The following is a 14,908-nucleotide window of genomic DNA, read 5'->3' on the forward strand; positions in this document are numbered from 1 at the left end:
CAGGACGCTCTGTCAGACCGCGACAAAACCATCTCATCGCGAAGCAGCAGTTAGAATTTATTAGGAGATCCCGCATTTATTTCTTAAAACAGAGCAAAGTTCCCCGACATTAATAGCAAAAACGATTGGGTCATCATCGGCAACTGTTTTGCGAAGCGCCACTCTCTGTAGCCCGTTTTCACCGCCCGCCCTTCTTCAATCTCTTTTCCTCCAATAGCTCCTTTTTCTATTTCCGTCTTACCCCGCACGGGCCTGTGGCTCTGTGTGCAAATTTACTTTCTCTCGGGAAAACCGTGCGTCTGATGAAATTGACTGGAGCCCACACACGCTGCTATAATAAAGAGCTCTGTCTTGATGGTGCCCCAAGACTCTTAGTGCTCTTGCACGGAGGAACATTCCCATTCTTCTCCTCCCTCGTGGGAGGAAGTTGCAAAAAAAGATGGTCCCCTTTTGAAGAAATTACAGTCTTTGCAGATTTGCAACCAGGATTGATAGACCCATGTTGGTGCTCAGCACATCAGGAGGTGCGATGCAGAAAGTACCTGCTCCCCACTTTGGGGTGGGGGGACTTTAGCAGATATGTTTCTTTTCCTCCCCCCCCCCCATTCTGGCATATTGCATTTCTAGAGTTCACATCCCCCTGTCAACATCATATTCTGTTGCAGCAGGTAAAGATCCTAAATTATGGATTGAATTTCACTCTGCTGGGTTTTACATCAACGTGTTCCAAGGACAACACTGGGAGAGTCGCGAAAGCTCTCCATATAACAGGAGAACAATTATTGCTCTAATTACGCTCGACGCTACAATCACAAAAGGTTGATCAGATTCTATACAGGACGCTATGATTACAGCTTTCAACGGGAGACAAGGAACGAACATTGCATGTCGCCAAGACATCGCTCACTTTTCATTTAGGAGCGCAAGAGGTTGCGTGGAATAGTGGCAGGGGTGGGTACTCGAGATTAACTGCACTGAATAAATCAGCCCTAAAATGCACAATGGCTGGAGTGCAAACACTGAACCATACACAAATCAACCGTGGTTAAAATAAACTGTGGCTTATTGTAAAGGGTGGCAACCTTGGGTCTGTAAGCAGTCACTGACTGATTCCTTCCTTCCTTCCTTCCTTCCTTCCTTCCTTCCTTCCTTCCTTCCTTCCTTCCTTCCTTCCTTCCTTTCTTCCTTCCTTCCTTCCTCTCTCGCTCTCCTTCCTTCCTTCCTTCCTTCCTTCCTTCCTTCCTTCCTTCCTTCCTTCCTTCCTTCCTTCCTTTCCTTTCCTTTCCTTTCCTTTCCTTTCCTTTCCTTTCCTTTCCTTTCCTTTCCTTTCCTTTCCTTTCCTTTCCTTTCCTTTTCTTTTTCTCTTCCTTCCTTCCTTCCTTCCTTCCTTCCTTCCTTCCTTCCTTCCTTCCTTCCTTCCTTCCTTCCTTCCTTCCTTTCTTCCTTCCTTCCTTCCTCTCTCGCTCTCCTTCCTTCCTTCCTTCCTTCCTTCCTTCCTTCCTTCCTTCCTTCCTTCCTTCCTTCCTTCCTTCCTTCCTTCCTTTCCTTTCCTTTCCTTTCCTTTCCTTTCCTTTCCTTTCCTTTCCTTTCCTTTCCTTTCCTTTCCTTTCCTTTTCTTTTTCTCTTCCTTCCTTCCTTCCTTCCTTCCTTCCTTCCTTCCTTCCTTCCCTCCCTCCCTCCCTCCCTCCCTCCTTTCTTTCTTCCTTTCTTCCTTTCTTTCCCTTTCTCCCTCCCTCCCTCTTCCCACCCTCCCTCCCTGCAGCTGTTAGAATCCCTTCTGGCCCATGTTTCCTGCAACCTGATGGCCCCTTTTCCTAACACTGAGTAGGAGGAGCAGGATGGAAGCAAGACTTTGGCTGGATGGAGGGGCAAATTTCCTAAGGGGAAGGGAAGGGAAGGGAAGGGAAGGGAAGGGAAGGGAAGGGCAATTCCGCAGGGGAAGCGGCTGCCTTGGGGCACTCACGTTTAGTGGCAGTGCTTCTCTCAGGAAAGCTGAACTGGTGGATTTCTGCTCTGGGCAAGAGGGTCGACTAGGTGATCTCTAAAGTCTCTCCCAACTGTTAGATGCAACGATTCTGCATTGTAAGCCTTAGAATAGGCATATCGCAGTTGAGACTCAGTTTGCGGCACTCCGTCCTTCCAGAGAGCTTAAATGCTGCCCTCAGCTGCCAAAAGGTGTCAAATCCTGGTTTAGTACAGTCTGTGAACTCAGGCAGGGGAGCTGATGTAACATGAATCACAACTTAACATGGGGTTCCCACTGGAAGTCAGAATTCTTACACACACACACACACGTCATGAGCAATTTGGAGGCAGGGATCACGTTTTTTGTTAAAATCTGATTGGCGTTGTGCAGAGAACGTTTGAGAAACCCGAGGGCACATAGTTTAACATTTAATCATTGAAACTAAACAGTATATTTGTTTTTTGCCCCACCCTCCTATCAATCATATCAAAAGTGTAATACTTCTAGCAGGTTCATGCAACTTCATATGTGATTTTAGGGGGTTGCAGAACACTTGGCTTCATGTGCAAATTCAGCCATGGCTGTTTTTATCAGCAAACCATACTTAGGAAAAGGCATATTTAGAAGAAGGAAGGCCGTTAGTCATTCATTGTGCCTTTTCAGATTGTCCTCGTTTAGCACCTGCCTCGTTTAGTGGCTGTTCACAGTTATGACAGTGATGAAAAAGTACATTTGTGACCAATCCTTGCATTGACAACTGTTGCGGGTCTGTCTGTAAAGCAAAGGAAAGCTGAAGTCCGATCATAAGCACCATCATGGTTTCACTTAGCGACTGCTTTGCTTAACGACTGAGTTGCCAGTCCCAATTGTGATTGCTAAATGATGCAGCATCTTGCATTTATTTCACACTTCAAGCAAAATCTAAGGTTTTCTCTTTTGCTCCCTTTTCTAACATTGACACAGAAGCTCTCAAATTCCTAATCAGTTCTCCATCCCACCCTCCAGATCAGGGTTTCTCAACTTTAGCAACTTTAAGATGGGGGGATTTCAACTCCCAGAATTCCCCAGCCAGCATGCTGGCTGGGGAATTCTGGGAGTTGAAGTCCACCCACCTTAGTTGTTTCCTTTTGAAACCAACAGAAGCTTCTGATTCAGGAATCCCTATTTCACTTGGATCTGTCCAAAAGTGCATACCAAAATGGGGTTGTCTGGGTCCCCACCCCATTGGGTGGGGTTCATGCCACTTGTCAGTTTCAAGTAAAAGACTGCTGTCACCCGTCAGTGTGGCATCTGGGCCACTTAGGCTAAACAAGATTCCTATCTGAGTTCTGGCAGGTTGAAAAAAATCCTCAAATTCCCTTGACTCCTTGCTTGCTTTTAATTGGAATTCTTCCAGCTGCTGGATTCAGGGGGAGCTTTTCAGCCTTAAAACTTTGTTCGCTTGCAAAATGCCACCGCGAAAGAGCTAAGGTGGGGCCGCATTCGGTCACACCTGCTCAGTTTGTTAATATAATCCTAGAGACATTTTTGCAAAGCTTCAGCGCCTGGCTGGGGTGTGCAAAGCATGCTTAATGGGATGAGAGGAAGACCTCACATCTGCGTTTGCAACGTGTGCCAAGCTCAGTTGGTCAATGTCAACCTTGGATCATTAGTGGCTTCTGCAATTCCAGCCTGAACATTTAGTGAACGGCCTGGGGTGTTATGCAAATCCAGAAAAATGGATTAATATAGAGATGGACACTTGGGAGAAAACGTGGGTTGCCTCGTCTCATAATCTATGAGAAAATTTTCATAAAATGAGGTATCGTCGGTCCGTGGCGCCAGAGATATGACCAAAAATGGTATTTCAAACCCAGGGCTGGAAATGTGAAAAACGCGAGGGGTCGTTTTATCATGCATGGTGGACTTGAGAGAAAGCTAAGAAATTTGGGATACAAATTCAAACTAAAGGTTTTAAAGATGGATACTGTACTGCAAAGAAGCCAGAACTCTTTTTGCTGAGACTTATGGACAATGAATTGGAAAACAACTCACCGTAGACTTGGTTTCGCATATGATAACTTCAGCAAGGTTAGGGTACGCACAATGATGGAAGAATAATGACATTCCCATAGTGAAGGAATGGATTGTGGAAATGTCAGAATTTGCAGAAATGGCAAAACTGACCTAAAAAACACTAAATTTTTCTGAAAGACGGGAAACCTTATATGCACTTTTTGCTGAAAGAAGGAAAAAACGGCATGAAGATTTATGGGTTTGAAGATTAAGAAACATGTAGATTAAATGAGGGGCTGAAGGAATTTATATATCTACAATCGACTATGAAATTGTAAATACAGTATCTGTTGAAAAGTTATTTCTTAACTTTGGGGGGTTTTTTCTTATCTTTTTTCACTTCTCTCTCTCTCTCTCTCTCTTTCTCTTTCTTTCTTTCTTTCTTTCTTTCTTTCTTTCTTTCTTTCTTTCTTTCTTTCTTTCTTTCTTTCTTTCTTCCCTTCCTTTTGTTTTCTTTTGATTTGTTTTTTACTCTTTGAAAAACTTTGAATAACTATAAATAAAAAAAACCCCAAAAATGGATTAATATAGCAATCGGGTTAAGGGTGCTGTGCGATGCAGCTCACTTTGGATTCATTGTCTTGTTTAGGCAACATCTTTGGCAGTGGCTGAAAAAGCTGAATGGGAACAGAGCAGGTTAATACTTGGATGGGAGACCACTAGGAAATCCACAGGGCTCTAGGTTACATTGCAAAGTCAAAAGAGACTTGGAAGATATTGGAAGAAAGCAGGAACAACCACTTTTATGCTACTGCCAAAAAACCCATAGAGATGTGTCCATGACAGGAGTCAAACTAGTCTAAATGCAACATTTCCTTCGGTAGATTTTGGCTAATAGCCCATTTTAGGCCAACTGCAGAATTAAAATGGATTATTGTGCATCTTTTAAACCATTTGCGGTAGTCAAGATTGCAGGGGGTGTATGAAAATCTTGGTTGCACCCCTCATACCTCTCAGCGTTGTCCAGAAGTTGCAATGCTAAATACAATAGTAAAGGGAAATTATTAGGTATGTAGTAAGTAAACATATTGACTATATTTAGGTCATTAATTCAAGTTTAATTCAGAAAATATATATGTATAAAATTAGGTCTAGTTTTTGTCCTGGTCTAACCTATTTCTTATGGAGGCCCAAGCTACAGGGGCATCCAGGAGGGTCAAAAAAGTCAAGATGGTGACCACAACTGTACAGTCAAATCCCTGCCACATATGAAAAAGGACTTTGATCACACAGTCATAGACTCCATCTTATGATTATTGCATGTAGTGTGGCGGTAAATTTTATTTGTACAGCATTTATGCCATGACACACCAAGCTGCCAAACTGAATTCAAATCATGAAAAGAAACGAAATAAGCCAAGATCAGGTTCACTCGACCTCTTGTTTCCAAGCACCAGCTCAACCAAATTTCTCCCTAGAAACAGCTGCAAACTAGGGAACGGTGGCGTCCTTGGGGTTCCCTGAGCTTGGTTGTTTTCTTGCAAACGTTTCGTTACCAGTTTCACTAGCACTGAAGAGGTGACCCAGCCGGGTAACGAAACGTTTGCAAGAAAAGAACCAGGCTCAGGGAACCCCACGGACGCCACCGTTCAGCCCGGAGCCACACGCATTCGCTTCTATTGGTAACTGGGGAGCTCTCCCTGCGGTCCCAAAATTATTCTCTTTATCAGCAAAACAATGTTATAACCATCCGGCCCGTTCATTTGGTCCTGCAAGGAAATGACAGAATTGTTTCCCGGGGCTTTGCGTGTAGCGGCGGGGTGTGCTGAGTCTGGTGGCTGGAATTCAGTCTTTGGGTGTGGTGGGAACGTGGTTGCTCAGCCCCATTTATTGTCTGCCTGATGGATTCCTGCACCGAGCAGGGGCTGGGCCAGATGTTGAAAAAGCTGAATGGGAACAGAGCGGGTTAATACTTGGATGGGAGACCACTAGGAAATCGAGGTTCCCTTCCAACCTTTCGATCTCGTACGATCTTGCTACACGTTTGTAAATGACATACGGGAAGCTGGAAGCTGCCATTTTCCAAGGGGGGGAAGTATCCATGAACCTCATCAGAGGATGGAACTGGCCAATGGTTTAAAGGCTGGAGGGGTGAGGAGGGGAAAGTAAGGGGGTGTCATTAAAGGAAAAAGTAACTGCAGGATGATATCATCATAGAGAATAAATTTTGCGGTCTGCGATGATGGAGCAAAAGGCATCCTTGGATTTTCAGATTTCTGCCATCAAGTCAGGCTGGTGTGTTTCCGATCCAGGCTTAACCAGGTTGGTTAATATCAGTGTTTTTCAAACTCGGTAGCTTTAAGATGGTGGACTTCAACTCCCAGAATCCCCCAGCCAGCATTTGTGGACTTCAACTCCCAGAATCCCCCAGCCAGCATTTGTGGACTTCAACTCCCAGAATTCCCCAGCTGGATTCTGGGAGTTGAAGTCCACCCATCACTGGTTAATATGGACCTCAAATTTTAAGATTAGCAAAAGCACTTTTCCACGTCCATCATCATTTTTATTTTTTCCCAGGCCCTCGAATGCCATGGCTGTACCCTTGTGATTTCTATTGGTTTTGCTTTATTTTTATTTGTATGTTTTCACTCCATCTTATCACCTGCCCAAAGCCGTTAGCGGAGGGGAGGACACAACAATATTTTAAAAACCATTTAAAGGTAAATGAAACACACTCAGCTTTAGGGTTCCGGCTTGCTTCCACCCAATACTTTTGGAGCGCAGCGCTTGGTCTCCCTTCAAAGGCCAAAGGTAGCCTTGGTTCAAGAAATAAAATGTGAAATTGTGAAAAGCAAGTGGCTCACACCACAAGGAATTTTAACCGGGGATCTTACAGGGACTCTGGTTTCCGAAGTGCCAGGAAACAAGGTCTGCTCTGGGCGTGTGTGCTTTGGGCTTTAAGTAAAGCGGGTGTTGTGTGTAGAGCTTCAGGTCAACAGGATGGAACCAATTCTTCCCTCCGCTACTACGCCGGACACAAGAAGGATACCATAGGGAAGCGAATTGTGTCATCAAGCAGCTAGTCCTCAGTCTTATTGATTTATTAGATTTTTATCCCACCTTTATTTTATTTTTTTATAAATAACTCAAGCAGTGAGCGTACCTAACACTCCTTCCTCCTCCGATTTCCCCCTCTACAACAACCTTGTGAGGTGGGCTGGGCTGAGAGAGAGCGACTGGCCCGAAGTCAGCCAGCCAGCTTTCACACCTAAGGCAGGACTAGAACTCATCGTCTCCTGCTTTCGGGGCCAGCACTTTGCCCACTACACCAAACTGGTTCTTATGCCACCTGAGTCAGCTCCAACCACTTCCTCCCAGGAATATGACCTGGGAAAGCTGAGCAACAGGTGGAAATTGGAATGCCAGTGAACTGGGACCTCACCCTGCATCCTAACCCTGCTAGAGGTGGCATCTTCATAGGAGCAACGGGACCCAACCTGAACTTAACCAGGTGCTCTAGCAAGGACATCCACAGGGGAGGTCAAACAAAGTCAAGATGGCAGCTGTTGACCCTGTGATCAAAGCTGCTATCTAGACTTGGTTGACCTCCCCCTGCAGACCTCCCCCCTCCCCCCAGATTCTGGTGCTCTTAGAAGACAAGTCCAGCCAAAGGAGTCTCTGTGCATGTCAGGCAAGCAGGGCATTTGCTAAGCTCGTAGCCCAATAAGCAGTCATGGGGTGGAGCAGAGATTAGATTTAACCATGGTTTAGGAGTCAACCCAGATTGTAAGGGAGTTCGAACCCCAGACAGGAGGCACCCAGAGTTTGCAACAAGACCTTTTCCCCTGCCCCCAATTAATCAGTCACAAAAGTCTCTAAGGTGAAAAACTACGTTTCTCCCACTGGGTCTTCATCAAGTGGCATTAGAAGCCTGTCTTGTCTCTACCTAGCTTCTTCCCACTGCGCACAATTAGCCTGTGGAATTCCCTGCCACAAAACGTGAGAGCAGATGGCTTTGAAAGGGGGGGGGGGTTCATGGAGGATAGGATTATCAGAGGGGAAGACTCAATGGGGCTTCTGGGTTGGGAACGGTTGGCCTCCCAAGGATAGGTGGTGGGAGAAGATAGTCGACTCCATGTCCTCTTTGCAAGCACCCTGGAGGCCTCAGGTTGGCCACCATGAGGAGCAACTTGTTGGACTAAGATGTTCCTTGGCTGTTTTGCTGGTAGCCCAGGCTGAATTACACGGGCATAGTTCAGCGTGCCTCTCCCCTGGGCGCAAGAGTCATTCTCATGGAGGTCATCACTTCAAAAGCTGACACGCTGATCTGCACTTATGGCTTTGGAAGGTCCTCAGAGAGAGAAGGAAGCCATACCATCAGATATCTCAGCTGCAGGGGATGATTCTTCTCCACTTCTCCAGCCAGGCCATGACGCCCCCTCCCCTCGGTTTCCAAGACATCCCCCACTTCCGCCTGCTTCTTCAGGATCAGCCCAGGGACAAGTTGCCATTGCAGGTTTCAGGTCCCACCACATATTAGCTCTCATTTCTGATGTAAAGGAGGAGGCCCAGCACCAACGCTAGGGAGGGCAGACAGGTGAAGGTTTGGACCCACCTGAGAAGCAGCCCTCTTTGTAAGGAGGGCTGCTCAGGGATAGGTCCCTAAGTGGGGGTGTGGGGGGCGCTTTTCCTAGAAAGATGTTCCCAAGCCTTGTGATTAGGACCTTCCTCGTGAGCAAGCTTTCTGACCTGTTAAACCTGAAAGGAGAACAGCTCTTTGGGGTGAGGTTCTGCAGGGAGAAATATTGATGCATCAAATGGAAGGTCTACAGAAATGCTGTAGTCCACCCCCTGCAGAAATCCCCTACTACGGTGTTTCTCAAGCTTGGCAACTTTAAGATGTGTGGACTTCAATTCCCAGGATTCCCCAGCCAGCAAGAGGCGTGGACTTCAATTCCCAGGATTCCCCAGCCAGCCATGCTGGCTGGGGAATCCTGGGAGTTGAAGTCCACGCCTCTTGCTGGCTGAGGAATTCTGGGAGTTGAAGTCCACGCCTCTTGCTGGCTGGGGAATCCTGGGAGTTGAAGTTCACACATCTTAGTTGCCAAGCTTGAGAAACAGCGCCCTATTATAACATATAAAAGCTTTTCAGATCAAAACAGGCTAATGTTGGGCCAAGATGTGAATGAATGCATAACCAAGCCCTGGATTGTCCCTGGCCTGGATTCAGAATGTTTCAGCTGGTGCAACTACTCAGAGCTTCTTACTTGCACCTCAATTCCCACAGACTAGCATCTTAAAGTTCCTGGTCCGAACAAACATGCATTCCTTGATGGGCCCAAAGATGCTGCTGAAGACACCGAGGGCCGTTCGAGCCCAGATCCGTTCAGGAACTCAGCCAGGGAAAAAGATTAATTTCCAGTAATGTCTTCATAAGCAAGTTGCTTTTCCTAAAAAAAATCAATTTTCATTCATAGCAAGGAGGAGTCGGCTTTCACCAAGGGACCCTGCCAATCGACAGGCCTGCCAGCTCCAGCCTCTGCATCAGCCCAAGGGCCCACCTTCCTGCCCTCTCATCCAAGCCTCCCTCATGTCACTCCCTCCTTTTAAGTGGTGCGGCTATTCATCAATGGCAGAGGTTGAAAGAAGTTGAGCAAAATAATTAGTGCTGAGAAGAAGCTGGGAATCATTAAAAAAAAGGGGGGCACCCCCTTCCTCCTCCCCCCCCCCGGCTACTTTCTTCTCTTTCTCTTTTCCTCTTTTTCTGCAGAGAAAAATTTCTGATTTCCACTGTGCAGTGGAGGGGAGCGCCCAGCTGCCCTGCAATCCAAAATGTTCTTTTCGGTGTCTTTTTCAGGTTCCCAGCTGACATGCCCGATCTGGTGCCAGCTTCCAACTGGCAACCCAAAGTGATGGAGGCCCAGGCTCCTTTCTTTGCCCCTGGAAGGGATCCCACGGCGATCGCGTTCTGTCTGGCCCTCCTTTCCTTCTCAAAGCAATTCTCCCTTCCCCGGTGCCACACTAACCATTTATAATTCCCAACGCCTCGAATATTAAAAGCAAATTGTTGTTGGTGCTTCAGACCAATCGGCCTGTTCTCCCGTCCTCTTGGTTTTCGGCCTCCTGTTCTGCCCAACCTTTTACAGAGTACATTCAATCGTCGGATCTTGCCTGCAGGTTGTGAGTTTTGAACAATTCGCGGGGACGAATATTCAAGGCTTGCATCGGCTGCCTTTTCATGAGGACAATGTTTCCCTTGCTCGCCTGAGCGTTTGAAGATCTGGGGACTGCCACTGCAGCTACGGCCTCTTCAAATAGGCCACCCACCTTGAGGGTGAGAAATTGGAGAGACCATTTCTCCAGGGCGCTTTCTCCAAGGCGGGAATCTAGCCCCGGGGTGACAAGCCCCCGTCAGACGCACTGCTCCGAAAAAGGGTCTGGAAAGGATTATTTTATGATGGATTCTCTGGGAGACTGCATAGGAAATCAGGAACGGGTAGAGAAGGATCAGCGAGCCATGAAAAACGGGACTTTTGCATGCACCTTTTAGCTCTCAAATAAATGCTATAAATCCTTTCACTCCAAACCATTTCTCCCCCAGTTCTCTTCTCCTTGGAAAATGCCTGGAGTCCCATCCCACTGAGTCAGAATTGGTTGGGTTGCACACCCCACGGTGTGTGCAAACAGGCAGAAGCATTTAGCTCTCTTCTTTTCGGGCACACAAAGACCAATGTCAGAGCCCCCACCCCACCCCACCCACCCTTGAAAGAAATCCAGGTGCAAGGGAGTGGCTTGGAAAACATGCCTGCCATCAGCAGAGAGTCCAGCTGCCTTTCAGTCTGCACTGCATGATGGGGAGGGGGGAGGCAGATGACCCCACCTTCCCCAGGATTGAAAGTCCAGGGGGGAGACTCGGAGGGTGTAATCTGAACTGCTGAAGTGTCCCCCCCCCCCAGAAGGAGCTAAATTGGAGCTGAGGGCCAGCGGCGCGCCTCCTTCCTCTGCATGTGATATTTTCTCTCTCCCCCCCCCCCCAAATGATTTAGATGTTCTGCCACACCGACACTCACTCGGTTGGCAGGGGAAGGAGCGTGTGTAACTGTACTGAGTCAGTCAGAGCCAGCAGGCTGAGCAAGGAAAAGAGAAGCTGGTGCTACAGAGCTGGGAAGAGGGAACCCCCCGCCAGGAACTGCAAGGGGATCCGGGAAGGAATTGGGTGTGTGGCGTTTGGCGGCTGGAGAAACTTCTTCTGGGGTGGCCCGAACCCTCGGCGCCCCCCACCCCACCCCACCCCCTCGCCTGCCTGCCTGCCTGCCTGCCTGCTGCTCCGCGCGCTCCCTTACGGAACCGGCCTAGCGCTACTCCGGATTTTCGCTGAGGTTGCGGAGAATTGAGGCCGGCGGAGACTTCGGCCGGGAAGGCTGCAGCCTGGCGGGGGCTGAGGCGCGGCGCGGGAGCCGCGGAGCCCCCCGCGAGGGGCCGGCGCGTCGGCCGGGGGAGGCAGCGAGTTTTGCCCGAGTTGCGTGCCCGCGAACCGGAGCCCGGCTGGGGGAGCCCGTTTCGGCGCGCGGGCGAGATTGATGGTCTCTCCGCTCCTCGCGCCGATGCGGGACTCTCTGAGAAAGCTGCTTAGCCGGCCGCCCGGGCGAAGGGGATGAGCTCGCCGCCGGCCGCCGCCACCCGGGGCCCTCGCCCCCGATGCCTCTGCTGCGGCGCGGCGGGCAGCCTCCGCACGAGTTCGACTTAGGACCTGCCGGCGCGCGGCGGGGAAGCGGCGGGGTCCGCCGCTAAGCTGCCAGGCCGGGGCGGGCGAAGAGGGATCTGTGGGCACCGGGAGAAGCCCCCCGCCGCCCGACCGCCCCTCGCCTGCGCTTTCCGGCTGCCTCCCGCGTGCCACCAGGTCGCCTCCTATGACATTTGGAATTAAAGTTTGGGCTTCTGAAAGCGGCCAAGATGCCTTTCCATCCTGTGACGGCCGCCTTGATGTACCGGGGCATTTATACGATTCCCAACATTCTGGCAGCGGAACCGAACCCGGTGGACATTCCTGAAGACGAGTTGGAAGGTAGGGGGGGCTGCGTGGAGGGGGAGGGGAGCCCCCGGGGCGGGGAGGAGGGTGCATCTGGGGTCCGCCGTGATTCCCAGGGGCTTCGGGGATGGGGCCCGCGCTGGTCCTGGGATTGCGGTGCAGGAGGGGAGCCGCCGCCCCCCCCCCCCCGTGAAAGCGAAGTCGGTAAACAAGCTCAGAAAGTGGCGAGATGTTCTGACGTGTGCGAGTGTGTTGGTGCCCCTGGATGCATGGCGTAAATGTCGCGGTAGAGACGGAGGAGAGAGGTCGGGAAGAGGAAACGGAGGAGGAGGGGGGGCCGAAAAGGGCGGGTAAGGAGCTGCGTGTGTGTGTGGGGGTGTGTGTGTCTTGGCCTGGCCTGGCCTACCTCGCAGGGTTGTTAGGAGGAGAGCATGCGAGGGGGAGGCGAGGCAGCGAGGAACCCAAAGGGGCATCTGGAGATCGGCTCCCGTCGCCCTCCCTCTGGGCACAATTCAGCTCGGTGAACCTGGGGGCGGGGGGGCGGGGGGGCAAGTGGCTGGAAACGACCGCAGGAGCGGGGAAGCGCGCGCTTTTCCCGGCTGGAGACGTGCTTGGCGCTCCGGCTTAAGGGAGCCCGGCAGGAATCATTCCCAGGCGGGGGGGAGGAGGAGAGCTTCCCGCCCCCCGCCCTCCCCCCCCCCCGCCTCGCTGCTTTTGCAACAGCCTCTTCGGGAAGAGGCATTTCCTGCAGTCTGCGCGCGGAACAGGTAGCGGCGGGGGCGGCAGTCTCCTTCCAGGCAGCTGTGGACGGGTGGGGGGGGGGGTCCCCCTGCGATATAAACACTCTGCGGTGCCTCTCCCGGAGTTGCAAGTTAGAAAGCCAGGCGTCCGCGTCTCCCCTCTTCTACGGCTTCCTTCTTCTCTTCCTCCCACCCAAGGGCCCCAGCCCTGATGCCCCGATCCTAACCGCCCCGGGGGCGAAAGAACTCCCCGCTCCATCATCCGCGGCCGGCGATGAACCGCCTCCTTCAGCCTCGCGCGGCTGCATCGGTGCGCCAACAGAAAAACAGAAGTCTGGTCCTGGGTTGTATAGTGGCGGGGGTGGGGGGGGAGTCCTGCCGCTACCTCGGAAAGATGGGGGGCATATTGGAAAGCGGGAGCGGACATTTCTCTTCGTCTCTCCCCCCCCCGCCAGATTTTCCCGATGGCGTCTCTCGATTGGATTTTCCAAGGGGTGCACGCGGAATTGCGGAGGGGGGGTGTCGAGCTGTCAATCTCCCTTTCTCCGCCTTGCCTGCCTCCCCCCCCCCGCGGCATGGATCGATCGTTGGCCAAAGTCACCCAGGAGTGTGTGTGTGTGTACACACACATACACATACTGTATGTATACACACACACACACACACATATATATATTAGGGCCGCCTTCGGCTAATGAGATTGGCAGCGGCTGCTTTGGTAAGGCCGGAGGGGTGGGGGGGGCGTCGGTGTGCCCGACCGGGGCTCAACAGGTCCGCCTCGGAAGTGCTGGCCAGCATCGCGGGCTGCCGTTGACCGAGCCCGCCGGCTCTCGGCGCCGTGGCCCGCAGGGAGCCGCCGCGTGTCTCTGATCTTCGCGTTGCAAAAAAGGGAGCTCTCCGGGATCGAACCTGGCGGTTTCCCGCGCCAGCCTCGCGCTCTGCCACCGAGCCAGGCTCAGCCCGCCGAGCCGGGACCCGGTTTCTACCCGGGCGAGGCCAGGTCTGAGCGGGGAGGCCTCAAAAACGCGAGCGCAGAGAGGCGGCGCTCGAGGGGCTGAGTGCGGTCCTTGGAGCGCCCGAGGCACCTTTCAAGGGCGCAAAGAAGCCCGCCGCGTCCGCAGGGAAGCGCAGCTCCCTTCGCCAAAGAACCCCGAAAACACTGCTCCCTCCCGGTTCGCAGACCTGCCCACCTCTTTTTCTGCCCTGTCCCCACGACCTTGCCTTTATCCCGTTTCAGGCCAGGAGGCCGCGGGGCTTCGGTGGTATTAAAATAGCGTTCTTCTCTCGTGTTCAGAAACTGTCCAGGGGTGTCAAAACGGTCTGGCTTAGATTAAATAAATACATAACATTGGGGGAAGACTGGAGAACGTTGGAATAACCTGGCGCCGTCCAAAATGAACTGGACTTCAGCTTCCATCATTCCCTACCACCATACAGCTAGAGGTTTTCTTTCCTCACTGGCTGAACTGGATTCTTTTCCATTGCCAGAAACTGAACCAGGAACCACCTGAAATTGGTTCCAAAGGAAATTGGTTCCCACCTACCGTGGGCATCCACGGGTGCGCCAGCCTTTGTGCCTTCCAACCCGGGGGATGTGCTTATCCCATTCCAGAACATTATTTCAAAGGGGCAGGAAATCCTCTTGGGCTCCTTGTAGACATGATTTGGTTATTGAGCAAACCTGGGCAGAACCTTGTAGAGATGTAGAGTAGCTATCCCTGAATGAGTCTACTGTGTTACTAATTTTATTTTACTTATACATCAAATCTGCCACCGCCCATCTCGTTGAAACGACTCTGGGCAGTTTACGAAGCGGTTAAAATCAATTACAATATACAATCATCTTAAGTAAATAGAGAATAACTAGATCCAAGGATAGATGTTAAAACTGGCAGTCCCTTGGGGAGCATCACCAAGGTGCCAGCCACCCCACCCCTTCCCTGGGATCGGTGGCATGTGGGGCTCTCAATTCAGAAGATCTCGGCCGAGGAGGGAGGTGGTGTCTGTGTTTCTCTTGACCTCAAAAGACAGTGTATGTCCTTTAAACCCTGATCAGCAGCGATCCCTCGTCCTCCGCTGTTGTCATGGCCCATCGAGTCAATCTGGAGTCCGTGCAGTTTTCTTGGCAACCTATTTGAGAAGAGGTTTGCCGTCACTGCCTTCATCTGAGCTGAGAGG

The 14,908-nt window shown here is 51.0% G+C and overlaps 1 protein-coding gene across 1 annotated transcript in view; it reads left to right on the forward strand.

Annotated features, from left to right (window-relative positions):
* The first annotated feature begins 11,914 nt into the window (after window positions 1–11,914).
* CABP7 (calcium binding protein 7) overlaps window positions 11,915–14,908 on the forward strand; it is a 47,906-nt gene continuing 44,912 nt past the window's right edge. The window contains exon 1 of the mRNA XM_007434787.2: window positions 11,915–12,026. Within this exon, the coding sequence (XP_007434849.1) occupies window positions 11,915–12,026 (112 nt within the window). The remainder of the gene's footprint in view (window positions 12,027–14,908) is intronic.

Source organism: Python bivittatus, unplaced genomic scaffold (genome assembly GCF_059951505.1).
Source record: "Python bivittatus isolate LINGU-HERP-01145 unplaced genomic scaffold, Pbiv_v1 ctg000280_np1212, whole genome shotgun sequence".
NCBI classification, from domain to species: Eukaryota; Metazoa; Chordata; class Lepidosauria; order Squamata; family Pythonidae; genus Python; species Python bivittatus.